Source organism: Phyllobates terribilis, unplaced genomic scaffold, assembly GCF_046119375.1.
Source record: "Phyllobates terribilis strain yellow unplaced genomic scaffold, ASM4611937v1 Scaffold_259__1_contigs__length_2703414, whole genome shotgun sequence".
In the NCBI taxonomy this organism is placed as follows: domain Eukaryota; kingdom Metazoa; phylum Chordata; class Amphibia; order Anura; family Dendrobatidae; genus Phyllobates; species Phyllobates terribilis.
The window spans coordinates 1,765,909-1,793,870 of record NW_027363019.1 but is presented as its reverse complement, the minus strand read 5'-3'; the positions used below and the strand labels follow the sequence as shown (position 1 = coordinate 1,793,870).

The following is a 27,962-nucleotide window of genomic DNA, read 5'->3' as shown; positions in this document are numbered from 1 at the left end:
AGTGACAGCCAACCAGAGAGATGGAGCAATAAATACAGAGAAAGTAAAAGAGTTGGTAGCTGCCCTGTGTGCCTCTATGGAAAGAAAGTTCCAAAGGATGGAATATAACACTATACTGTCAGAAATGACACTACTTGAGCCGAGGTTCAAAAAGCTGGCCTTTAGTGATAATAGAGCTGTTGATGAGGCACTGCAAAGAATAACAGCAGCAGCAGCAGCGAGATGCAGCCTCACCAGCCAGCCACCTCCATCAGATGAAGATGACGTGGGAGCAGGGGCTCCACAAGTACAACAACCACAAATGTCTGCTGTTTGGAGGGTCTTTAACGAAAGAGCAACAGGAGATGCTGCAAGAAGAAACCCCTCATAGAATCATAGAATGGTAGAGTTGGAAGGGACCTCCTGGGTCATCTGGTCCAACCCCCTGCTCAAAGCAGGATTCACTAAATCATCTCAGACAGATGTCTGTCCAGCCTCTGTTTGAAGACGTCCATTGAAGGGGAACTCACCACCTCTCGTGGCAGCCTGTTCCACTCATTAATCACCCTAACTGTCAAAAAGTTTTTTCTAATATCTAATCTGTAGCAGATGCAATGCTAGAAGTAAGATCATATCTTGAGGAACCCTTGATCCAAAGAGCAGCAGACCCATTGACGTGGTGGGAGAGCAAGGCTTCAATATCCCCACGGCTTGTCAAGGTGATGACCAGAAGACTGTGCATCATAGCGACATCAGTCCCTTCAGAGAGGATTTTCTCCAATGCAGGGCAAATAATAACAGAGAGAAGAAATCTGATCAGCCCATATAAGCTCCAGCACTTGGTCTTTCTTAATGCCAATCTGCCCTAATGACAATCTTAACATGTTGCACTTTTAAAAATGGGTTTCTGCTGCTGTTTTGAGTATTTGTTATATTTTTGCACATTTTATATTTGTTAATGTTTTCATACTAAACAGAATACACAAAATGTTATTTTGGAAATTATCAGGTTTAAAGGGGTAGGCTCAATTCTTACCTCTCCCGGCTCCAGCGCTGCACTTTCTCTTATGCCCCTGCCTCAGGGGGCGGGGCCGGAGATGACATGACATGCGCACAGAACTCCGTGATTGGCCTCCGGGGACCGATTGCACAGCTCCGTGCTGTCACCGCCCGGCCCACAACGGGTGCTGCATGGTCCATGCGGTCAGTCAGCGAGCGCTGGCCGACAACATGGTCGCATCCTGTGTGTCTTTTGCTGAATAGGGCTCCGGCACAGGACAACTTCCATGGAAACCCATGTAAACAGTTCCATAGGGTTTTATGGAATACTAGTAGGATTGAAGCAGAATTTTTAAAATAAGTATATGGAGAATAAACCTATTTTAAAAAGTTCTCTTCAATTAAGCAGCATGTGAATATGTGCCGAATATCCGAGATGCGGAATTCATAGCAGTCAATGGACGGGTGAATTCCGCAGCAAATTCCTGATCTAAATCCGCCTGGATGCAGATGCCACAGTTCACACTGCAGTTTTGCTGCAGACTGTTTGCAGCAGACGGCCCACAGCGAACCTGCCAAGTGTGAACGCAGCTTTACAATGTGGCGCTGATCATTACTAGCTTGTTGCTATTTTGCATCTTCATTTTGTGTTTGTTAAAGTTTTTACAGCAAATAATATAAAATCCGGTTATTCTGGAAACTATTCTGTTTTATGTCAGAAATTGGCAGATGTGGAGATTCTACTAAAAGGCTAAAACATCCCAGAATATGGCTTCAAACGTAAAGCCAAAGGTAACAGGAAATGAAGAGTCGGCTCCCCAAAAAATCACATTTTACCCATCACTAACAGGGGCCCATAGATTCTAGGCTCAACACCACAGGAAGAGGCTGCACTGAGAGCGGAGGACCTGTGGTGACGTCATCGTCATGTGATCAGGGAGCGGAGCTCAGGAAAGGTAGAGACTACATACATGTGGGCTAAAGACGACATACCCATGTGACTTGATGATGTCACCGGAAGGGGCGGGGCTCTGCTCTCCATTGCTCTCTGCTGCTGAGGCTGTGGTGATTACACCGAGGAGCTGAGGTGATTTGGGGGCGCAGATAAGTGGATGTTCCTGTATGGGGGCTGCACAGGGAGCGGGGGGGATTCTGTAGGTGCGAGACTGCGTGGGTGAGGAGGGGGTCCTGTTACTTGCATGGAATCTCCCTGACCCCCTGCTGGTGGTGTAGTTACCACGGTGACCGTCCCCCGCTGGCGATGTGGTTACCACGGTGACCGCCCCCCCTGCTGGCGGTGTAGTTTACACGGTGACCGTCCCCCGCTGGCGCTGTAGTTACCACGGTGACCGTCCACCCCCCCCGCTGGTGATGTGGTTACCACGGTGACCGTCCCCCCCCCCGCTGGCGATGTGGTTACCACAGTGACCGTCCCCCCCCCCGCTGGCGATGTGGTTACCCTGGTGACCGCCCCCCCCCCGCTGGCAGTGTGGTTACCACTGTGACCGTTCCCCCTGCTGGCACTGTAGTTACCACGGTGACCGTCCCCCGCTGGCGCTGTAGTTACCACGGTGACCGTCCCCCGCTGGCGCTGTAGTTACCACGGTGACCGTCCCCTGCTGGCACTGTAGTTACCATGGTGACCGTCCTCCTACGAGGCTGATAATGAGCGGTCAGATCGGCGGAGGAGGCCGCGGTGGAGTTTGTGTCTTTTCCTCCAGATTCTTCCTGATAAATGTCGGATATTTGGGGCAGAATTCAGTGATTGTCGTTATATCGTCCCCTGTGATCTCCATCTTCTCCTTTATCATGAAGACGCCGGCAGGACGATATTCCTCCAGCTGATCCAGTGTTCATCCCTCCTTCTCCTGAATGACCCCGAGGATGGACGAGGACGAGACCACCAGAAGATTATTACACTTCACCCTGGAGATCATCTCCCTGCTGAGCGGAGAGGTAACTCCTCTACATTTCTATCAGCTTTATTGTGTTATGTAACAAGTCCGACATCGGGAAGAGGAAATCCAGAAGAGGAGGAGAAGGATTCTTTACTGTAAGAGCAGTGATTGTGTGCAGCTCTCTGCCAGGAGGAGTTGTCATGGGGATTCCCTATAAGAGCTGTAGAGGGGCCTGGATGTCTGTCCTGAGTGTAATAATATTCCAGGTTATGGCCCCAGATTACTGGAGACGGTTATTGATCCCGGGATTTCTACTGATTGTCAGATCTGGAGTCGGGAAGGAATTCTTCTCCCTAAGTGTCTCTCTCCATACACAGGATTACACAATAGTGAGGAAGACACCGGGGGAGGGTGTGACTCCCATCATCCATCTCCAGGAGTCAGGAGGGCGGAGCCCGGGCCCCATCACAGAGCCTCCCCCGCACCCCCCGATACATGAGAGGAGGAAGAAGAAGATCCTAGAGCTCAGCAACAAGATGATTGAGCTGCTGAGCGGAGAGGTGACTGCTGGGACATTTTACAGGACGGCACTAGTTGATTCTGGGTGATGACCGCAGAGGTGACTGCTGGGACATTATACAGGACAGCACTGGAGAATTCTGGGTGATGAGCAGAGAGGTGACTGCTGGGACATTATACAAGACAGCACTGGAGGATTCTGGGTGATGACTGGAGAGGTGACTGCTGGGACATTATACAGGACGGCACTGGAGGATTCTGGGTGATGAGCGGAGAGGTGACTGCTGTGACATTATACAGGACAGCACTGGAGGATTCTGGGTGATGACCGGAGAGGTGACTGCTGGGACATTATACAGGACAGCACTGGAGGATTCTGGGTGATGAGCGGAGAGGTGACTGCTGGGACATTATACAGGACGGCACTGGAGGATTCTGGGTGATGACCGGAGAGGTGACTGCTGGGACATTATACATGACAGCACTGGAGGATTCTGGGTGATGAGTGGAGAGTTGACTGCTGGGACATTATACAGGACGGCACTGGAGGATTCTGGGTGATGAGCAGAGAGGTGACTGCTGGGACATTATACAGGACGGCACTGGAGGATTCTGGGTGATGACCGGAGAGGTGACTGCTGGGACATTATACAGGACAGCACTGGAGGATTCTGGGTGATGAGCGGAGAGGTGACTGCTGGGACATTATACAGGACAGCACTGGAGGATTCTGGGTGATGACGGTGTCGTTGTTGTCAGGCTCCTATAAGGTGTCAGGACGTTGCTGTCTATCTCTCCATGGAGGAGTGGGAGTATCTAGAAGGACACCAGGATCGGTACCAGGAGGTGATGATGGAGGAGCTCCGGCCTCTGACATCACCAGGTGAGAGGAGACTCTTGTTGGCTCCGGTGGATGTGATGACGTCTCTCGGCCTCGTCCTATAATAGATGATTTTTCTCCAGACTTGCTCTGGTTTTCTCTACATTTTCTCTCAGCTTTCATTCCCTGATTCTTCTCTTCTGATCTGTGAGTCGCGGTTTCTCCGCTGTCGTCTTCATCAGTCTTGAGTCTTCGTCCTCGGCGGCTTCTTTCAGAATCTTTCACCTTCCTTAGAGCATCAGTCACATTTTGTCTGCAGATTTCCCAGCACTTCTGTCCGTTCTCTCCTATGATTTCTTTCGGTACCGGAGTCTGATCGTTACTCAGCAGAGTCGGGGTTAATTTACCGATGATTTTCCCACTAATCCGCTGTCTCTTGTCCGTCCCTCTGAATCGGTGCCGGCTCAATGTCGTCATCAGTCGTGGTCGGGCTTTTGGCTTTTTGGGTTTTGTTTCTCAGCATTTATTGGGCGGTAAGAACGACGTCGCTGCCATTTTCCAGGTCAGTACAGTTACAGCAATTCCAAACTTGTCGGGTTTATTTTTTAGAATATATTTTATGGGTTAAATATTCAGAACTGTTCCTGACACCCATCACTTTATCTTCCGTTATCGGAGCTGTGTGAGGGCTTCTCTTCTTGAATGGCCGCTGACCTTTTTGTTGGTGACTTTTTTGATCGTTGTTTTTTCATTGCAGTTTTGGAGAGGTGTTTCTGATGTGTTTTTTTCTTTTGGCGTTTACCGTGTGCAATAAATCCTGACGTGAAACTGCCAAATAATAAATATATATATACAGTACAGACCAAAAGTTTGGACACACCTTCTCATTTAAAGATTTTTCTGTATTTTCATGACTTTGAAAATTGTACATTCACACTGAAGGCATCAAAACTATGAATTAACACATGTGGAATTATATACTTAACAAAAAAGTGTGAAACAACTGAAAATATGTCTTATATTCTAGGTTCTTCAAAGTAGCCACCTTTTGCTTTCATGACTGGTTTGTACACTCTTGGCATTCTCTTGATGAGCTTCAAGAGGTAGTCACCGGAAATGGTTTAAACTTCACAGGTGTGCCCTGTCAGGGTTAATAAGTGGGATTTCTTGCCTTATAAATGGGGTTGGGACCATCAGTTGTGTTGTGAAGAAGTCTGGTGGATACACAGCTGATAGTCCTAATGAATAGACTGTTAGCTGGCCATCATTACTTTAAGAAATGAAGGTCAGTCAGTGCGAAAAATTGGGCAAACTTTGAAAGTGTCCCCAAGTGCAGTTGCAAAACCATCAAGCGCTACAAAGAAATTAGCTCACATGAGGACCGCCCCAGGAAAGGAAGACCAAGAGTCACCTCTGCTTCTGAGGATAAGTTTATCCGAGTCAACAGCCTCAGAAATCGCACGTTTACAGCAGCTCAGATTAGAGCCCAGGTCAATGCCACACAGAGTTCTAGCAGCAGACACATCTCTACAACAACTGTTAAGAGGAGACTTTGTGCAGCAGGCCTTCATGGTAAAATAGCTGCTAGGAAACCACTGCTAAGGACAGGCAACAAGCAGAAGAGACTTGTTAGGGCTAAAGAACACAAGGAATGGACATTAGACCAGTGGGAATCTGTGCTCTGGTTTGATGAGTCCAAATTTGAGATCTTTGGTTCCAGCCACCATGTCTTTGTGCGACGCAGAAAAGGTGAACGGATGGACTCTACATGCCTGGTTCCCACCGTGAAGCATGGAGGAAGAGGTGTGATGATGTGGGGGTGCTTTGCTGGTGACACTGTTGGGAATTTATTCAAAATTGAAGGCATACTGAACCAGCATGGCTACCACAGCATCTTGCAGCGGCATGCTATTCCATCCGGTTTGCGTTTAGTTGGACCATCATTTATTTTTCAACAGGACAATGACCCCAAACACACCTCCAGACTGTGTAAGGGCTATTTGACCAAGAAGGAGAGTGATGGGGAGCTACGCCAGATGACCTGGCCTCCACAGTCACCAGACCTGAACCCAATGGAGATGGTTTGGGGTGAGCTGGACCGCAGAGTGAAGGCAAAAGGGTCAACAAGTGCTAAGCATCTCTAGGAACTCCTTCAAGATTGTTGGAAGACCATTTCCGGTGACTACTTCTTGAAGCTCATCAAGAGAATGCCAAGAGTGTGCAAAGCAGTCATCAAAGCAAAAGGTGGCTACTTTGAAGAACCTAGAATATAAGACATATTTTCGGTTGTTTCACACTTTTTTGTTAAGTATATAATTCCACATGTGGTAATTCATAGTTTTGAGGCCTTCAGTGTGAATGTACAATTTTCAAAGTCATGAACATACAGAAAAATCTTTAAATGAGAAGGTGTGTCCAAACTTTTGGTCTGTACTGTATGTATATATTTTATTATTTGGCAAAATAATGTATGTGTGTGTGTGTAAATATATATATATTTTATGCAAAAACATTTGTTCTAATTTTGGGAGACAAAGCAAAATTAATGGGGACTTCAATCTGAGATCCGGGTCTGGTGGTAATAATTGTAAGTCTCCCTTACAGGGATGTTTGTTCAGAAGAATATGTATTATGGAGGTTTTCTGTGGAGTCTGACCAGACAATCTCTCCTTGGCTCCCCGTGTGCATCAGTAAGCGCCCATGACCCCGGTGCCGGCTCTCTAGTTGTCCTTTCTACACATTGATAGGTACTAACCGCTGTGTACCGGGTGCTCCCCACAACACCGTCCTTCCGGGTTCTGTGACTTCATCCGTCAGCCGTACATGTGCCCTTTTTTCCTCCTTCAGAGACAAACGCAGAACTTGCTGCTTATTTTAGTGTTTATACCGAGGCGGATGTTGAGATTTATCTCTATTTAAAGAAGAAGAAAAACACTTTAACCCGTCTTTTAATAGATCAGGTTCTCTCCTCTTAGTGATCCCAGAGGATCCTGTCCAGGAGGGAGGCCGTGTCCTCATGGTGACATCATGAGATCTCAAAATACAATCACTGGTAAATGGTCACCGTCCTTCCCCCAATCTCCATACAGTGAATTAGGAGAGAAGAAACAGATGGATAGAAATGTGATGCTTTCTCCAGCTCCTCTGTGGTTCCATCCCTGGAGACGGAACTTGGAGAAGTTGTGTTTTTTAGTACGGCTCCTCCATCTGACTGACGAGGGTCTTCTCTGTCCCTCTCCTCAGGGTCCTCATCCTCCGCGTACAGAGCAGAGAGCATTAGGTTTTGGCCTTGCTGATTATCACTTCATACTTGAGGCCACAATGTGCTGGGACCTCTGTACCGGTGGTGAGGACCACAACAATGTAATTTAGTCCCTGATACATAAATATAGAATTACTGGTTCTGAGAGACGAGTCTCATATATAGACAGATACACGGCAGGTCATGTATTCAGTCTCTGTGTCTCCACAGATGGATCCAGGAGGAGAAATCCACCAGAGAGATCTCCCCGTCCTCTGTATCCCCTGGACTGTCCAGAGGAGAATCACAACATCCCGGAGGATCATCAGGTAGATGACACTGAAGTCCCCACAACATCTGACCATGAAGTGATTGGACCTGAGCTCATCTTACATTGTTCTTTTTAGGGTGAAGATCTGATTGATATTAAGGTTGAGGTTATACATGGAGCACAAGAGGCGATCGCAATATGGGCCGATCGGCAGGGTGAGGAGGGGAGACTGTCATGTCGGTTCTGTGGCCATCTACTACTACTCCCATCTCATAATCACATGATACAATCTACAGTGGCATGTAAAAGTTTGGGCACCCCTTGTCAAAATTACTGTTATTGTGACCAGTTAAGCAAGTTGAAGATGAAATGATCTCTAAAAGACCTAAAGTTAAAGATGACACATTTCCTTTGTATTACCCTTGGACATTTGTGTGCTCAGATAACTTTGACCAATGATTCAGACCTTACTTAGCCTGTTAGGGTTAGGGCTCGTTCACTATCATCGTTAGGAAAGGCCAGCTTTATAAAAACCCTGCCTACTCTAACAATTTACCAAAAAAACAGCAGCCATGGCTTCTTCTATGCAGCTGTCTAGCACTCTGAAAATGGTGGAGGCCACAAAGCAGGAGAAGGCTATGAGCAAAGCGTTTTCAAGTTGCCCTTTCCTCAGTTCAAAATGTAATAAAGAAATGTCAGTTAATAGAAACAGTGGAGGTCAAGATAAGGTCTGGAAGACCAAGCAAATTTTCAGTAGGATTGCTAGAGAGGCAAATCAGAACCCCCGCCTGACTGCAAAAGACCTTCAGAAAGATTTAGCAGACTCTGGAGTTGTGGTACATTGTTGTACTCTTCAGAGACACCTGCACAAATATGGCCTTCATGGAAGAGTCATCAGAAGAAAACCTCTCCTGCGACCTCACCATGAAATTCAGCGTCAGAAGTATGCAAAAGTACATCAAAGAAGGTCTGATGCATTTTGGAAGCAAGTCTTGTGGACCGATGAGGTTAAAATAGAGCAATGATCAAAGTTGTGTGGAGTTAAAAGGGCACAGAATTTTAGAAAAAGAACATCTCGCCAACCATTAAGCATGGTGGTGGATCAATCATGCTTTGGGGTTGTGTTGCAGCCAATGGCACAGGGAACGGGTAGAGGGAAGAATGGATTCCATGAAATTTCAGCAAATTCTTAATGCAAACATAACACCATCTGCAAAAAAGCTGGAGGTGAAAAGAGGATGGCAAATGATGATACTAAACACACGTCAAAAGGTGCAAGCTGAAGGTTTTACAATGGCCCTCATAGTCCCCTGATTTGAACATCATTGAAAATCTGTGGCTAGACCTCAAAATAGCAGACGATGCAAGACGACCCAAGAATCTCACAGAACTGGAAGAATTCTCCAAAGAAGAATGAATGAAAATCCCTCAAACAAGAATTGAAAGACTATTGTCTGCTACAAAAAGCATTTACACGCTGTGATACTTTCAAAAGGGGGCGCTACTAGCTACTAACCTTGCCGGGTGCCAAAACTTTTGCATTTGCCCATTTTCCCTTATTGAATTTTTTTTTAAATGTAAAAGATGAAAATATATATAATTTATTATTTATTGTTTTGCCTAAAATACAAAGGAAATGTCATCTGTAACTTTAGGCCGTTTAGAGATTATTTCATCTTCAGCTTAACTGTGCACAATAACAGTAATTTTGACCACTGGTGCCCAAACTTTTACATGTCACTGTATTCTGTCACTGTGTGTCTCCTACAGATGGACTCATGGAAAGAAATCCACCAGAGAGATGTCCCCGTCCTCTGTATCCCCAGGACTGTCCAGAGGAGAATCACAACATCCCGGAGAGTCATCAGGTAGACGGTGCTGAGTCCTGTACCGGATCTGTATATGGGGGGACATTTCTGATCGAGATCATAGATGTCACAGATTTTGGTGGTTTCTTGTATTGTGCTGATTGTTACATCTGATATATCAGGAGGAAGATCCGACTAAGAATAAAGTGAAGGACGAGACAGAAGAAGAAGCGATGACGAGGGGGGATCAGCCGTGTGTGAGTGACGGGAAGGAGGAGATTCCGGTAGATGTTTCCACAGGTGTGTAATAATGACCGGCGTGTGATGATGATGACCGGCGTGTGATGATGATGACCGGCGTGTGATGATGATGACTGGCGTATGACGATGATTGGCATGTGACTATGATTAGCGGCGTGTGATGATGATGACTGGCGTATGACGATGATGATTGGCATGTGACTATGATTAGCGGCGTGTGATGATGATGACTGGCGTATGACGATGATCATATCCAGTGGTAGCGTAGCGTAGTTTCCCATCATACGAAGGTGACCTTGTCGTGGTTGATGGGCACACATAAATTGGCCAAATTATGCGCAAAAAACCTTCATTTTTCAAAGTGACATTAGTCTAGATACAATATTTCTTATATATTCATGTATGGAGTGCCGAAGTTCTTTTTGCAATTGAGATTACTCTTTTCTTCAGAGCACCCGAATAGACCAGTGAGCGACCCCTCTCTTTTTTCTATGATTAGCGGCGTGTGATGATGATGACTGGCGTATGACGATGATGATTGGCATGTGACTATGATTAGCGGTGTGTGATGATGATGACTGGCGTATGACGATGATGATTGGCATGTGACTATGATTAGCGGCGTGTGATGATGATGACTGGCGTATGATGATGACCGGCGTGTGATGATGATGATGACTGGTGTATGATGATGATGATTGCCATGTGACTATGATTAGCGGCGTGTGATGATGATGACTGGCGTATGATGATGACCGGCGTGTGATGATGATGATGACTGGCGTATGATGATGATGATTGGCATGTGACTATGATTAGCGGCGTGTGACGATGATGATTGGCGTATGACGATGATGATTGGCATGTGACTATGATTAGCGGCGTGTGACGATGATGATTGGCGTATGATGATGATGATTGGCATGTGACTATGATTAGCGGCGTGTGACGATGATGATTGGCGTATGACGATGATGATTGGCATGTGACTATGATTAGCGGCTTGTGATGATGATGACTGGCGTATGATGATGATTGGCATGTGACTATGATTAGCGGCGTGTGATGATGACTGGCGTATGACGATGATGATTGGCATATGACTATGATTAGCGGCGTGTGATGATGATGACTGGCGTATGACGATGATGATTGGCATGTGACTATGATTAGTGGCGTGTGATGATGATGACTGGCGTATGACGATGATGATTGGCATGTGACTATGATTAGCGGCGTGTGATGATGATGACTGGCGTATGATGATGATGATTGGCATGTGACGATGACCGGCGTGTGATGATGATGACTGGTGTATGATGATGATGATTGGCATGTGACTATGATTAGCGGCGTGTGATGATGATGACTGGCGTATGACGATGATGATTGGCATGTGACTATGATTAGCGGCGTGTGATGATGACCGGTGTGTGATATTGTATGAAGTCTCCGGTGCAGTGAAGCTTTATCCGCCGTCCACATCACAGCAGAAGCGTCCGGTGATGGCGCGGCTGCTCTTGTACAGAGTCCGGTTGCGCACCGATGAATAACTGGGCCGCATTCACACCTCGTCTTAATGATTTAATAAGCACATTTTTAATTTTCCTAATTGTGTTTTTTAATATTACTTCCATCTTTTACTTTCATATTATTCTTACACAAGTCTCATGCTGCCATATAAATGACTGAGCTTGCGATTCGGACAGAACCCCGGGTGGAGATTCCGTATAATGAGGCGCTGTGGACGCCGTCTGGCCTATGATCCAGTGATGTCCATCTTTTTCAGCGTGCATAAAAGCGCAGTCGACCAGAGGCTAGACGGAGTCCGGTGTAACTCTGCTGCCTCATTATTCTGAATGGATCCCTCGGGGGTGTCATCTGAATCATGTATTTTGTAGATTTAGATGGAAACCCCGATGTACAGTGGGTGCGGAAAGTATTCAGACCCCTTTACATTTTTCACTCTTTGTTTTATTGCAGCTATTCGGTAAGTTCTAAAAAGTTCATTTTTTTTCTCATTATAGTACACTCTGCACCCCATCTTGACTGAAAAAAACAGAAATGTAGACATTTTTGCAAATTTATTAAAAAAGAAAAACTGAAATATCACATGGTCATAAGTATTCAGACCCTTTGCTCAGTGTTGAGTAGAAGCCCCTTTTGAGCTAGTACAGCCATGAGTCTTCTTGGGAATGATGTAACAAGTTTTTCACACCTGGATTTGGGGATCCTCTGCCATTCTTCCTTGCAGATCCTCTCCAGTTCCGTCAGGTTGGATGGTGAACGTTGGTGGACAGCCATTTTCAGGTCTCTCCAGAGATGCTCAATTGGGTTTAGGTCAGGGCTCTGGCTGGGCCAGTCAAGAATGGCCACAGAGTTGTTCTGAAGCCACTCCTTTGTTATTTTAGCTGTGTGCTTAGGGTCACTGTCTTGTTGGAAGGTGAACCTTCAGCCAAGTCTGAGGTCCAGAGCACTTTAGAAGAGGTTTTCATCCAGGATATCTCTGTACTTGGCTGCATTCATATTTCCTTCAATTGCAACCAGTCATCCTGTCCCTGCAGCTGAAAAATACCCCCATAGCATGATGCTGCCACCACCATGTTTCACTGTAGGGATTGTATTGGGCATGTCAGGAGCAGTGCCTGGTTTTCTCCACACATACCGCTTAGAATTATCACCAAAAAGTTCTATCTTCTTCTCATCAGACCAGAGAATCTTATTTCTCATAGTCTGTGAGTCCTTCATGTGTTTTTGAGCAAACTCTATGCTGGCTTTCGTATGTCTTGCACTGAGGAGAGGCTTCCATCTGGCCACTCTGCCATAAAGGCCCGACTGGTGGAGGGCTGCAGTGATCGTTGACTTTTGTGAGCTTTCTCCCATCTGCCTACTGAATCGCTGGAGCTCAGCCACAGTGATCTTGGGGTTTTTCTTTACCTCTCCTACCAAGGCTCTTCTGCCACGATTGCTCAGTTTGGCTGGACTGCCAGGTCTAGGAAGACTTCTGGTGGTCCCAAACTTCTTCCATTTTAAGGATTATGAAGGCTACTGTGCTCTTAGGAACCTTGAGTAATGCAGAAATTCTTTTGTGACCTTGGCCAGATCTGTGCCTTGCCACAATTCTGTCTCTGAGCTCCTTGGGCAGTTCCTTTGAGCTGATGATTCTCATTTGGTCTGACATGCACTATGAGCTGTGAGGTCTTATATAGACAGGTGTGTGCCTTTCCAAATCAAGTCCTATGAGTTTCATTAAACACAGCTGGACTCCAATGAAGGAGTAGAACCATCTCAAGGAGGATCACAAGGAAATGGACAGCACGTGACTTAAATATGAGTGTCTGAGCAAAGGGTCTGAATACTTATGACCATGTGATATTTCAGTTTTTCTTTTTTAATAAATTTGCAAAATTGTCTGCATTTCTGCTTTTTGTCAGTCAAGATGGGGTGCAGAGTGTACTTTAATGAGAAAAATAAATGAACTTTTTAGAATTTACCAAATGGCTGCAATGAAACAAAGAGTGAAAAATTTAAAGGGGTCTGAATACTTCCCGTACCCACTGTAAGTGTTCAGCGTACAGCACAGGATAAATATGATCCAAAATGTTCTGTACCCCAAAATGCCACCAAGAGCTTCTACTCAACCCACAAAAAACAAGTCCCCACTCAGGTTCATCATCTGTAAACAGTAATATAGGGGGTGTCCATATTACTGGTAGCACAAAGGCTCTGGAAAAGTGATGTGGCTCCCACTTAAAGAAATCCAGTGACATCTGCGCTCCCAAATCCAAATGCCCCCTCCTCCTGGGCCCCACCGTGTGCAGTTAGCATCCACATGTTTGGCATTACTGTAGCGAGGAGAGCCAATTTATTTCTCCAGAAAGCACTAGCTGGGAATCATGTACTGGGCTCTACAACGTAAGGGCACTACAATGTACCGGACACTACAATGTACTGACCACTATAATGAAATATTTGCATTTTCACTTCACAACATCCATTACTGCTCGTTTCTGGAAAGCACCCATGGAGTCAAATTCATCACTACACCTGTAGATACATTTCCATAGGGGTGTAATTTCCAAACTGGTGTCACTTGAGGGGGGATTCTGCTCTTCTGCCACTTAGGGGCTTTGTATATGGAGTCTGCAAGCTGTTCTACTAAAGTTTGTTCTCCAAGAGTCAAATAGCGCTCCTTCCCTCCCGAGTCTCACCGTATGGCTAAGCGGTACAGTACAGCCACATATGGGGTATTGCCCCGTTCAGCAGAAATTGTATAACAAATTATGTGGTCATTTTTACTCATTTTCCCTTGTGAAAATGTAAAATCTGGGGCTAAAATATTATAGTGGAAAAATGTAATTTTTTTTTCTTCACTGTTCAATTGTATAACATTTAGTGAATCACAATTACCTTGTATTCATTGGGAAAGTGCGCGGTGGATGCTGGGTGTGACGCGCGAGGAAACCCCACCCACAGCCCGGCATCCACCGCGGGGATCGCATCACCGAGTCACGCCTCACTTGACGTGACATCAGGGGAAGCAAGAGCCGGCTGAGGCCGGGGGTCGCGTGATGCCGGTGAGTGGCCAGCGATAGCGCCGCTCACAGCCAATAAAGACAAAGCTAGGTAATTAGAAAAAATCTTCTCTCAACGGGTTAATTACATTGGGGGCATTTTTAATAGTAGTGGACAACTTCTTTAACTGCTTGGACACTTTTCTATACTAAGGCCAAGATACGAAGCTTGAGAGAGTGAAATGGCACTGGAGGTCCATTAAGGGAACCTGTCATCAGTAATTACCACTTAAAGAACTATTTGCTGTCTAATCTCTGCCACCCCTGACTTGTGCCAATGTCACCAGTTTATAAGTGTCATTCACTTTACCCGTCATTGTGTTAATGTTATGGCATGTAGTTGTCCTCCTTATTACCGGTACTTTCGCTGACGAGGGTCTTCATTGTGAGATCCAGAAAATACATTCAGAAATCTCTTTTGTGTTGAAGAAAAAACTCTCATCTAATTTATCTTTCATCCTTATAGGAAATCCTTGTGAGAATAACGGTTCATCACTAAATTGTAAAAAAGAAGATATCATGAAGCACTCTAATGGAGGAAACCTCATCACCCTTCCTGCACCTCCTGGACTTCACAGCACTTCACTTTCTTATAATCCTCCTAATCATGAGGAATCATCTCCTGAGCAATCTCACATTGTTACCAAAAGTCAAGGGGGCAAAGTGGATTCAAGATTTCAGTGTGACAAGCAATTTACAAAAAGCTCAGATTTTTTAACACACAGAAAACACAAAGGAAAAAAGCCATACTCCTGTTCAGAATGTGGGAAATTCTTTACATATAAATCACAATTTGTTATACATGAGAGAATTCACACAGGAGAGAAGCCATTTTCATGTTCGGAATGTGGGAAATGTTTTGGAAGTAAATCAGAGCTTGTTAAACATCAAAGAATTCACACAGGAGAAAAACCTTTTTCATGTTCGGAATGTGGGAAGTCCTTCAAACATAAAGGGAATCTTATTACACATCAGAGAATTCATACAGGAGAGAAGCCATTTTCATGTTCGGAATGTGGGAAATGTTGTAAAAATAAATCAGACCTTGTTAAACATCAAAGAATTCACACAGGGGAAAAGCCGTATTCATGTTTACAATGTGGAAGGTGCTTTACAGAGAAATCACAACTTGTTAAACATCAGAGAATTCACACAGGAGAAAAGCCGTATTCATGTTCAGAATGTGGAAAGTCCTTCACAGGTAAAGGGGATCTTATTATACATCAGAGAATTCACACAGGAGAGAAGCCATATTCATGTTCAGAATGTGGGAAATGTTGTAGAAGTAAATCAGACCTTGTTAAACATCAAAGAATTCACACAGGGGAAAAACCTTTTTCATGTTTACAATGTGGAAGGTGCTTTCCAGATAAATCACAGCTTGTTACACATCAGAGAATTCACACAGGAGAAAAGCCATTTTCATGTTCAGAATGTGGGAAATGCTTTACATTTAAAGGGAGTCTTATTACACATCAGAAAATTCACACAGGAGAGAAGCCATTTTCCTGTTCAGAATGTGGGAAATGCTTTACATTTAAAGGGAGTCTTATTACACATCAGAAAATTCACACAGGAGAGAAGCCATATTCATGTACAGAATGTGGGAAATCCTTTACAGATAAAAGGAGTCTTATTCCACATCAGCGACTTCACACAGGAGAGAAGCCATATTCATGTTCAGAATGTGGGAAATGCTTTACAAATAAATGGAATCTTATTACACATCAGAGAAATCACACAGGAGAAAAAACATTTTCATGTTCACTATGTGAGAAGTCCTTCACAAATAAAGGGAATCTTTTTACACATCAGAGAAATCACACAGGAGAAAAAACATTTTCATGTTCGGAATGTGAGAAGTCCTTCACAAATAAAGGGAGTCTTATAACACATCAGAGAATTCACACAGGAGAAAAACCATTTTTGTGTTCACTATGTGGGAAGACCTTCACAGCTAAATGGCATCTTAGTAGACATCAGAACATTCATACTGGAAAGAAGCCATATTCATGTTCAGAATGTGGGAAGTGTTTTAGTTATAAATCAGATCTTGTTAAACATCAGAGGATTCACACAGGAGAAAAGCCATATTCATGTTCAGAATGTGGGAAATGCTTTACAAATAAAGGGAATCTTATTACACATCAGAAAATTCACACAGGAGAGGAGCCATATTCATGTTCAGAATGTGGGAAATCTTTTATGCGTAAATCAAATCTTTCTGCTCATAAGAGAATTCATACAGGAGAAACGCTATTTTCTTGTTCAGAATGTGGGAAATGTTTTATATATAAATCAGAGCTTGTTATACATCAAAGAATTCACACAGGAGAAAAACTTTATTCATGTTTAGCATGTGGAAGATGCTTTGCAAATAAACCAGAGCTTGTTACACATCAAAGAATTCACACAGGAGAGAAGCCGTATTCATGTTCATTCTGTGAGAAATGCTTTACAAAAAAACCTTATCTTGTGCAGCATGAGAGAAGTCACACAGGAGAGAAGCCATATTCATGTTCAGAATGTGGGAAATCTTTTATACAAAAATCACACCTTGTAAAACATGAGAGAAGTCATACGGGAAAGAAAGTGTAATTATGTTCACTGTGTTTTATAAAGTTTAATAAATATTGTTCAGAATAAATGAGTACACCCCCTTTGATGAGTAAGATTTTGTTTAATAGCTCACTGAACACAAGATCAATTTCTACAATTTAGCCAACACTAAGTTTCATAGAACATTTTTTTGTAATCAAAACATGAAAGTAAGGTTATTAATATAACTCTCATTACAAAATCTTCAGTTTTACTCAAATTAGTTGATGCAAAAATGAGTACACCCCACATCAAAAGCTACTACATCTATTATTTTGTATGGCCTCCATAATTTTAAAGGACGGCACCAAGTTTTCTAGGCCTGGAATGAAAAAGTTAGTGACAATACTACATCTATCTTTTTCCTCTCTTTTGATAACGAGCTCTTAGAGCCTGGATGCTGGATGGAGCGATGACAACTTGTCTCTTCAGAATCCCCCATAGGTGTTTGGTTGGGTTCAGATCAGGAGACACTTGGCCACTGAATCACTGTCACCCTGTTCTTCAGAAATGTAACAGTGGCCTACCAAGGGAACAGAGTGATGGCAGCATCTTTTCTGTCACTACAGAGCAGAACATCTGTGAATTCAAGATACCATCAATGAAATGTAGCTCCTCATGCAGCCGCACATAAGGACACAGCCACCACCAGGTCTCACTGTAGACACCATGCATTCTCATTGTATTCCTCACCTCTTCAATGTTATACAGATTTGAAGCCATCAGTTCCAAAAAAAACCTTTATCTTGGTCTCATCACTCCAGAGTATAAAGTCCCAGGAGTCTTCATATATTTCCACATGTGTCCTGGCAGATTGTAGGGTGGCTTTTTTGTGCATGGGATTTAGGAGAGTCCCCACAACATCTGACCATGACGTGATGGGATTTGAGCTCATGTTACATTGTTCTTTTTAGGGTGAAGATCTGATTGATATTAAGGTTGCAGTTATACATGGAGCACAAGAGGCGACAGCAATATGGGCCGATCAGCAGGGTGAGGAAGGGTGACTGTCATGTCTGTTCTGTGGTCACCTACTACTACTCCCATGATTTCATCATAACGTGGTAGATCGCTCACACGGAGGTAGACACAGGTACACTGTTTCTTTAAAAACTTCTGGTTGGTTTATTAAAATGCAGCATAAACCAACACTGAGTCCATAAAAGAAATCACGGCCCTTTGGCCAAAACAGGAAAACAAAGCAAAATGGTAACACAAAAGCACAGTCTTTGTGATAGCAGGGATCCACCTGCTGAGAGTTCAGCAACTCCACTTGGTTCAGGAAAAACAAACACAAGATCCTCTCTGGAGCTAGCTTCTCCAGACACTGAACACTGAATGCCTCAGTAGGACTTGTATTTAAACCAAAGACCACACTCTGAGATGGAGATATGGTGAATGACCTCCCACCCTTCACAATGATCATTCACAAAAAACACTCCCTTTTAACATGGAAGTTTAACCTCTTTAAGCAAATAACATGTTGGAGCAAATTTCATGGTTTCAATTCACAGAAGCTAATAGCCTCCGTGAAACGTATCTTCCCTCTATCACTTTACCAGTGACTTTGTCACACATGACACAATCTATTCCATCACTGTGTGTTTCCTACATATGGATTCAGGAGGAGAAATCCACCAGAGAGATGTCCCTGTCCTCTGTATCCCCAGGACTGTCCAGAGGAGAATCACAACATCCCGGAGAGTCATCAGGTAGACTGTGCTGAGCCCTGTACCGGATCTGTATATGGGGGACATTTCTGATCGAGGTCATAGATGTCACAGATTTTGGTGGTTTCTTGTATTGCGCTGATTGTTACATCTGATATATCAGGAGGAAGATCCGACTAAGAATAAAGTGAAGGACGAGACAGAAGAAGAAGCGATGACGAGGAGGGATCAGCCGTGTGTGAGTGACAGGAAGGAGAAGATTCCGGTACATGTTTTCACAGGTGTGTAATAATGACCGGCGTGTGATGATGATGATGACCGGTGTGTGATATCGTGTGGAGTCTCCGGTGCAGTGAAGCTTTATCCGCTGTCCACATCACAGCAGAAGCGTCCGGTGATGGCGCGGCTGCTCCTGTAGAGTTCGGCTGTGCACCGATGAATACCGGGGCCGCCTTCACACCTCTTCTTAATGATTTATGAAGCACATATTAGTTTTTCTTCACGTTCTATAATATTCCTTCCATCCTTTAAGTCCATATTTTCCTTACACAAGTCCGTGCTGCCATATAAATGACTGAGCTTGTGCTCCAGGTTATGAATCTCCCCGTCCTATGGATCTCAGGGATGTAGCAGCCTCTGCCTGGTGCTGACGAGTGACGACACATGTCACATGTAGAGTCGTCCTACCTGTTGCCTCTGTTTGCCTCCCACTGCCTCCTACACTGAGGCCAGCGTTCTGGTCCCTCCTCATCCAGGCCGGCCGCCCGGTGGCATGAAGAGCCCTACGGTTAGTCAGTAAGTGCCATGCTATGGAGGTGTGGGTCAGACATACTGCTGTCGTCCCTCTGCCACTATGGAGGCCATCTTGGATGTAGGAGGACCCGAACACCGGTCTCAGTCGGAGACAAGCGGAGGCCACCAGGTAGGTGACAGTACATGACAGATGTTTAGTCCTCTGTGCCGGGTGGAGAATTGCTTCAGCATAAAAGGGATTAGGAGCTCGTATCTACAAACAGCTGCGATGGCCACATCTAGAGTTGTCATTATCTGACAATCATGTTGGTTTTTGAGACCTGGTTCAATCAACGTATAAACATGGAGACTAAATACTGCCGAGAGGGGGCGCCCTTCACCATGCACGGATTATATCCCCTGTCAGCATCTCATTTATGGTGAATCTTGTAATATGGAGAGATTCACTATATGGAGAATAGTATTGGGCCACACGCATTAATCACTGCATTCTGGCTTCTCCTTCAGGCCCTGTTGTCCCCCCGGTGTATAACATCCAGCCCTGTCCCACCCCCCAGTATATAACATGTGGCTCCTCGGTATGTATTGGTTACAATTTCAACTGCTGGGTATATAGATCCTGGGGGGCATACTCAGGGGGTGATATGTGCAGGACAGGCCAGATGTTATACAGGGGTTATATTCACAATAACCAGGGTGTACTTTATTATAAGACCACATTGTGATTTTGGGAACGTCCCTTTAGAAGAATCTTCACTCTCGGTCTCTCCAGACAAGATGTCGTCTAGGAATCGTCCCCCCATCTGAGCCTCTAACTTCAATAAATAATTCTCTTTCCCACAGTAAAATACATAAATTACCAAAAGAAGGTAAGAAGACGTCCTCATCCAGGTTCCGAAAGTTTTAAGTTTTTTTTTTTACCAATAAATTGGATGAAATTCTTTTTCCGACAAGAATTGTTACCAAAGAAAGAAACTGCTGCTCAGATTCCCGGCCGTTCCTCCGACATTTATGAATGACATGATAACCGGGTGTCACCGTTCTCCATACATGTGTCCCCACACTTCTGACACTCAGCGCTGATTGGACAATGTAGGGGAACAATGGTAACGCCCAGTTGTCAGTATTTCCTTACATTTATAGGGTGAATAGGAGGAGAACTGCACAGCTTAGTGACCAATAACATTATGACTCCGGAAATGAGAGGACGAGAAAGTAAAAAAAAAAAATAATTAAAAATCAATAAAGAAATAATGTATCTGTAAGGCCGATAATGGGGGAAATGATTTACAGATAAAATGACCAAACAACTTACAATCCTAGAATGTTCTGGTTGGAGGGGACCACCTCCAGGGTCCCCGTATCCAGCCCCCTGCTCAATGCAGGACTCACCATCTCAGACAGATGTCTGTCCGGCCTCTGTAGGATTGTTTCTTCCATTCTTGATGGTTTATTTCTCATTACTGACCTCGCTGTATGAGGAGCTTTCTTGTGGGGGATGAGTTGTATTTCTCATCTTGTTACTTTATCATCTTTATTCTGCTGTTATTTTTTAGAATTTTTCTCTCTTCATGAGCTGCACAAGTTGAGTGATAAAACGACCGTCCACCCTGAGACTGAGAAGCGACTATACGGTTATCATATATAGACTCCCTTCCTTGTGTCCTCCATTTGCCTCCTGTAACGGTGAACCGATGGAGGAAACCTGGCAGTTCCTAATAATAAGGCACTTACACACAGTCTCCATACAGCCGGTCCCAGAGGTTTCCCGGCTTCCATCTTTTCACCACTGTACAGTGATCTGGACTTACAGCACAGACACCGGGGCTGCTCCACATAGTAGTGCTGGCTGGTAGAGCGAGCTGGCAGAAGAAGGTCGACATGTCAGATCTGACCCAAAGATGGCAGGTGCTAAACAATCAAGAAGCGGGACGAGGTCAGAATCAGAAAGCCGAGTAACAATGGTCCTGTAGATGGAGGCCTAAGTCATCCCGGGGTATTATGGAAGCCAGACAAGGTTACCAAAGACCAACAGGAGCAATGAAACCAGGTGCAGAATACATCTGTAACTGGTGACGCCCCGCAGACTGCTGGGAGATTAATAGGATGTGGCGCTGCCCCATAGGTCACAGCACAGGAAAGGCAGGGGAGGGTGGTGTAGACGTATTACTGCACTCCCCATACCACTGCACTGGCCGTCCTGGAAGCCGGGGGAAGGGACCACCGATCTGAGCTGAGGGGGCAGCGGAGGGCAGAGGACCCCATAGGGGACTGTACAGGGAAATGTGTAGTGTTCAGTCCCGGGGTGGAGGGTCTCTGTAACTGCGGTAATACAACTGATCCAAGCCAATAACAATATATTTATTTCATTTTCTTTTAGGACTTTTCTACAATAAATACTTTGTTTCTTTTCAGACATTTTTGTGTTACCAAATCCTGGCGGCCATAAACCATAAGCGATGTATTGTTACATGGTGACAGTATTCCTCATTGTTCCCATATAATATACACAACGTCCTGATCAGTCTTTATTACACAAGAATAAGAGGAATAAACTTCATGAATTGTAAGAATAGACGAGATGGAAACAGGAAACTTTCTCCCCGGAGTCTCCACAGAAATCTGCGTATTTCTTCTTCCGTCTCAGGATTCTCGGTTCCGGGGTAAAATCTCTATTCAGTTAGGAAACATTGTTCCATCACTGAGATCGGAGGTGACGGCCGCTCCTGATAAGATTCTGTGTAGGGGGAGGGGAGAGGAGGGCGGGGCTAGAGGCCGAGCTCCTCCCATCTACATGGACTCTGACCAGTAGTGACCGTCCTCTCCTATCTCAGTAATGGGACGCGTACACCCGGCGTCAGAGGCTCAATGCAGTGAGGAGGAGAAGCCGCGCGCATGCGGTAGGATTGTCATGTTCTCAAGACCCCAAAGCCGTGATGACATGCTAAGTGGGGGCGACTACTCTGGGGTCACGAACGCCTCATCGACAAGTCAAAGGCCTCATTTACATATCATAAACTTTAGAAATACAATACTTTTTCTAAAGATCTGTTTGTGTGTTTAATGTAATAGAGATGTTAGGCGGAGAGTTTATATCTGCAGACACAGCTGCTGCGGGTTCTGGGGGCACAGGGAACGGACAGTTTCCCTTTAAACATAATTTTTAAGGACATATATTTAGTGTTTTGGGCAGGGGCGGATGTATCACATGTGCAGTAGGTTCAGCTGCATATAGACCAAGTAATGTAGGGAGGCTCCAGGGGGTAAGGAGGATCCGTGGTGTAGGGAGGCTCCAGGGGATAAGGAGGATCCATGGTGTAGGGAGGCTCCAGGGGATAAGGAGGATCCGTGGTGTAGGGAGGCTCCAGGGGATAAGGAGGCTCTGTGGTGTAGGGGAGGCTCCAGGGGATAAGGAGGCTCTGTGGTGTAGGGAGGCTCCAGGGGATAAGGAGGCTCTGTGGTGTAGGGAGGCTCCAGGGGATAAGGAGGATCCGTGGTGTAGGGAGGCTCCAGGGGATAAGAAGGATCCGTGGTGTAGGGAGGCTCCAGCGGGTAAGGAGGATCCATGGTGTAGGGAGGCTCCAGGGGATAAGGAGGATCCGTGGTGTAGGGAGGCTCCAGGGGATGATGAGGATCCGTGGTGTAGGGAGGCTCCAGGGGATAAGGAGGATCCATGGTGTAGGGAGGCTCCAGGGGATAAGGAGGATCCGTGGTGTAGGGAGGCTCCAGGGGATAAGGAGGATCCGTGGTGTAGGGAGGCTCCAGGGGATAAGTAGGCTCTGTGGTGTAGGGAGGCTCCAGGGGATAAGCAGGCTCTGTGGTGTAGGGAGGCTCCAGGGGATGAGGAGGATCTGTGGTGTATGGAGGCTCCAGGGGGTAAGGAGGATCCATGGTGTAGGGAGGCTCCAGGGGATAAGGAGGATCCGTGGTGTAGGGAGGCTCCAGGGGATAAGGAGGATCCGTGGTGTAGGGAGGCTCCAGGGGATAAGGAGGATCCGTGGTGTAGGGAGGCTCCAGGGGATAAGGAGGCTCTGTGGTGTAGGGAGGCTCCAGGGGATAAGGAGGCTCTGTGGTGTAGGGAGGCTCCAGGGGATAAGGAGGATCCGTGGTGTAGGGAGGCTCCAGGGGATAAGAAGGATCCGTGGTGTAGGGAGGCTCCAGCGGGTAAGGAGGATCCATGGTGTAGGGAGGCTCCAGGGGATAAGGAGGATCCGTGGTGTAGGGAGGCTCCAGGGGATGATGAGGATCCGTGGTGTAGGGAGGCTCCAGGGGATGATGAGGATCCGTGGTGTAGGGAGGCTCCAGGGGATAAGGAGGATCCGTGGTGTAGGGAGGCTCCAGGGGATGATGAGGATCCGTGGTGTAGGGAGGCTCCAGGGGATAAGGAGGATCCATGGTGTATTGAGGCTCCAGGGGATAAGGAGGATCCGTGGTGTAGGGAGGCTCCAGGGGATGATGAGGATCCATGGTGTAGGGAGGCTCCAGGGGGTAAGGAGGATCCGTGGTGTAGGGAGGCTCCAGGGGATAAGGAGGATCCGTGGTGTAGGGAGGCTCCAGGGGATAAGTAGGCTCTGTGGTGTAGGGAGGCTCCAGGGGATAAGCAGGCTCTGTGGTGTAGGGAGGCTCCAGGGGATGAGGAGGATCCGTGGTGTATGGAGGCTCCAGGGGGTAAGGAGGATCCATGGTGTAGGGAGGCTCCAGGGGATAAGGAGGATCCGTGGTGTAGGGAGGCTCCAGGGGATAAGGAGGATCCGTGGTGTAGGGAGGCTCCAGGGGATAAGGAGGATCCGTGGTGTAGGGAGGCTCCAGGGGATAAGGAGGCTCTGTGGTGTAGGGAGGCTCCAGGGGATAAGGAGGCTCTGTGGTGTAGGGAGGCTCCAGGGGATAAGGAGGATCCGTGGTGTAGGGAGGCTCCAGGGGATAAGAAGGATCCGTGGTGTAGGGAGGCTCCAGCGGGTAAGGAGGATCCATGGTGTAGGGAGGCTCCAGGGGATAAGGAGGATCCGTGGTGTAGGGAGGCTCCAGGGGATGATGAGGATCCGTGGTGTAGGGAGGCTCCAGGGGATAAGGAGGATCCATGGTGTAGGGAGGCTCCAGGGGATAAGGAGGATCCGTGGTGTAGGGAGGCTCCAGGGGATGATGAGGATCCATGGTGTAGGGAGGCTCCAGGGGGTAAGGAGGATCCGTGGTGTAGGGAGGCTCCAGGGGATAAGGAGGATCCGTGGTGTAGGGAGGCTCCAGGGGATAAGTAGGCTCTGTGGTGTAGGGAGGCTCCAGGGGATAAGCAGGCTCTGTGGTGTAGGGAGGCTCAAGGGGATGAGGAGGATCCGTGGTGTATGGAGGCTCCAGGGGGTAAGGAGGATCCATGGTGTAGGGAGGCTCCAGGGGATAAGGAGGATCCGTGGTGTAGGGAGGCTCCAGGGGATAAGGAGGATCCGTGGTGTAGGGAGGCTCCAGGGGATAAGGAGGATCCGTGGTGTAGGGAGGCTCCAGGGGGTAAGGAGGCTCCGTGGTATAGGGAGGCTCCAGGGGATGATGAGGATCCGTGGTATAGGGAGGCTCCAGGGGATGATGAGGATCCGTGGTGTAGGGAGGCTCCAGGGGATAAGGAGGATCCGTGGTGTAGGGAGGCTCCAGGGGATAAGAAGGCTCCGTGGTGTAGGGAGGCTCCAGGGGATAAGGAGGATCCGTGGTGTAGGGAGGCTCCAGGGGATAAGGAGGATCCGTGGTGTAGGGAGGCTCCAGGGGATGATGAGGATCCGTGGTGTAGGGAGGCTCCAGGGGATAAGGAGGATCCGTGGTGTAGGGAGGCTCCAGAGGATAAGAGGCTCCGTGGTGTAGGGTGGTTAATGGAATAACGAGGCTCCAGAGGGGACACGGAGGCCCATTTCCACTACAGGTTGCTCACATACTGGAATCGTTCCACTTTCTACCTCTGTAGATTTTTCTTCTCAGACATTGGGAGAAGGACTCCCCTGGGTCCGGTAATTAGGATTTAACCCTGTAATATGACTTCGGTGCTATTTCATTCTTCTAAGGATTCGTATCATGTCCTTACTGGGGTTGAGCGAGTATGTTCTGTCCGAGTATGGTCGGACCGAGCTCCGAGTATTTACAGCTGCTCGGTGATAAGGTTAGATCGCTCCCGTGTGCATGATTTGCAGCTGTTTGACACTTTTATTACATGTGAGGAATGTGTAAGAAATAGACATTCCTCACATGTAATAAAGCTGTCAAACAGTCGCAAATCATGCACACGGGAGTGATTCAACCATATCACCGAGCAGCTATAAATACTGGGAGCTCGGCCCGAGCATACTCGCCGAAAGGGTTAATAGAACATACTCGCTCAACACTAGTCCTTAGGCATACTGTGGACATGATTACGGCGGCCACCTTTAGGAGGCCCACCTTTGTGATTAGTCAATCTCATTTGCATGCAGTAATGAAAGATTAAAATCAATTTTTAATTGTGTGGACACTTTTCTACACTAAGGGCGAGATAGGAAGCTTGAGAGAGTGAAATGGCACTGGTGGTATGTGATGAAAGCCGGCCGGTGGGTGCAGCTCTCTGGCGCCCCCTTACCTCTCAGGTCAGTCAAGGTACTGCACCTAGAGAAAGTAGTGCCAGGAAGCTGCAACCAGCGCAGGGAACACGGTAGTGTGTTATCCCTTCAACGTCACTAAACCGTAACGTCACTACACAGCACAACTCGCTAGCGCCCTCTTAGCCTCAGGTCAGTCAAGGAACTGCACCTAGGATAAGCGGTCGCCAGGGAGACTGTCCTGTAACCTACCGGGTATCGGGGCCCTCTGTAGTGAGGGCGGTATATATATCTTCCTTGGCCGCGCCAGGAATATATATATCTGAACCTCCGACCGTCACTACCAGCCTTCCCCAATTCCCAGTTGGTATGCTGCCACCAGTCCCTATTTTAGATATACGCCCAGTCCGTGAATGGGCCTATATCGGGTCAGGAACCAACCCTGGGTAGCGTTTTTGGCTTGAGCCGAGCTCACACGGACGTGCGTTCGTTATGCAGAATAAAAGGCAGGCCCACAATTACTTGAGGTAATTGATTATAATAATACACTAGATACACGATATACAACTAAATATACACAGGTATAAGGTCAGGCTAAACTATACAACAATGGAATACAACACACAGAATCACCACAGCATATCAGTTACCGGTTTCTTGATTTTCTTGTGACGCAGGGAGAGGATTCTGCGATCGCAGGCACGGTTCTTTGTTACAGGCTGAGGCCTACCACCGCATGGTCAAACTGCTCCTCCCCTTGGTGGCCTCAGCTGGTGCTCAGATGTTCAGCACACCACTCTTGGGTCAAGACTGACTTGTCTCTTGTCTGTCCTGCTATCTTACCTGCCCCGTCCCGCCCACTGCTGGTGAGGTCAGCTGGCTCAGTCTCCACCCTCAGGTCTAACTTCGATCAGACGCCCAAATTCTATGGAACCCAATAACTTCTTCTGGGATGGTCTCATGATACCCCCAGGGGTTCCCATGGATTCGGGCCGCCGTAACCGACCTTTTGATATCAATTATGATACCATACGGTCCTCAGGAATGGCTCCGCGCTATCTCTTGGCTTCCAGAGCACGTACAAACGTCTACCGCGGAGGCTTGTGTGCGCAATGGCTCCGGGACGCCGTGATATTTTTTTATTGGCCCATCCCATGCAACATGCGTGTACTTTTCATGTTTCTATATCTTATGCCTCCATGCTTGTGACAGACAAAGAAACTAGTCCTATGGGACAAATGGTCAGGTACAGATAGACGAAGCACCCCCCCCTGCTGGCTGTGTTTCCTCTCGAAGTCTTTGAAGCTCCTAGCATTCAAGTGTTAAGTAGGCTTCTTATCTTACAGGAGCCTGGATGGGGGGAAACTATCTAGTTGACGTTTTAACAGAAGGTCCCAAGGGTGGGGGCTGCTGAAGTGTGGCCATCCCTGGATATGATTTATCATTACCAAGATGGCGGCTACAGGTTCATCACACCTCCCCCTATACGAGGGCGCGAGGGGGTAGCACATTCCTGTGTTCCCCCGTGCGTCCTTCTGCACCCTCCCCTTGCCGGGATAACCCGTCAGCGTTACCGTGGTCACGGCCTCTTCTGTGGCGAATGGAGAAGTGGTACTGCTGGAGAGCGAGGCTCCAGCGTAGCAACCTGCCATTCGACCCAGAGACCGTGTGTAACCAGCTGAGGGGGTTGTGGTCCGTCTCCACGGTGAAATGGCTCCCGTACAAGTAGGGCTGCAGACGCTGCAGGGCCCATACAATTGCCAGGCATTCTTTTTCCACCGTGGAGTAAGCCACCTCCCAGGGCAGTAGCTTCCTGCTCAGGTACAAGACAGGATGTTCCTGGCCTGTCGTGTTGACCTGACTTAGCACAGCACCGAGGCCAAAGTCACTGGCGTCGGTCTGTACCACAAACGGCCGGTCGAAGTCGGCAGCTTGCAGTACAGGGGAGCTACTTAGGGCGGCCTTGAGTGCCCCGAAAGCTGTCTCGCAGGCGACTGTCCAGTCGACTGCGACGGGCAGCTTCTTC

At 46.8% G+C, this 27,962-nt stretch overlaps 2 protein-coding genes across 2 annotated transcripts in view; both read left to right on the top strand.

The window, feature by feature from the left end:
- LOC141219283 (oocyte zinc finger protein XlCOF29-like) overlaps positions 1-3,484 on the top strand; it is a 183,863-nt gene extending 180,379 nt beyond the window's left edge. Inside the window, exons 2-3 of the mRNA XM_073666054.1 lie at positions 2,794-2,934; positions 3,254-3,484. Of these exons, the coding sequence (XP_073522155.1) occupies positions 2,851-2,934; positions 3,254-3,484 (315 nt within the window). The 5' untranslated portion in view covers positions 2,794-2,850. The remainder of the gene's footprint in view (positions 1-2,793; positions 2,935-3,253) is intronic.
- Positions 3,485-14,880: 11,396 nt separating this feature from the next.
- Positions 14,881-17,024, top strand: LOC141219271 (uncharacterized). The gene has a single exon (XM_073666046.1). It carries the CDS (start codon positions 14,890-14,892, stop codon positions 16,966-16,968), a length of 2,079 nt encoding a protein of 692 aa, XP_073522147.1. The 5' UTR covers positions 14,881-14,889; the 3' UTR covers positions 16,969-17,024.
- Positions 17,025-27,962: the final 10,938 nt, after the last annotated feature.

Coding starts and splice junctions, on each gene's coding strand:
- LOC141219271 (XM_073666046.1), top strand. CDS start 14,890: ATGAAGCACTCTAATGGAGGAAACCTCATCACCCTTCCTGCACCTCCT.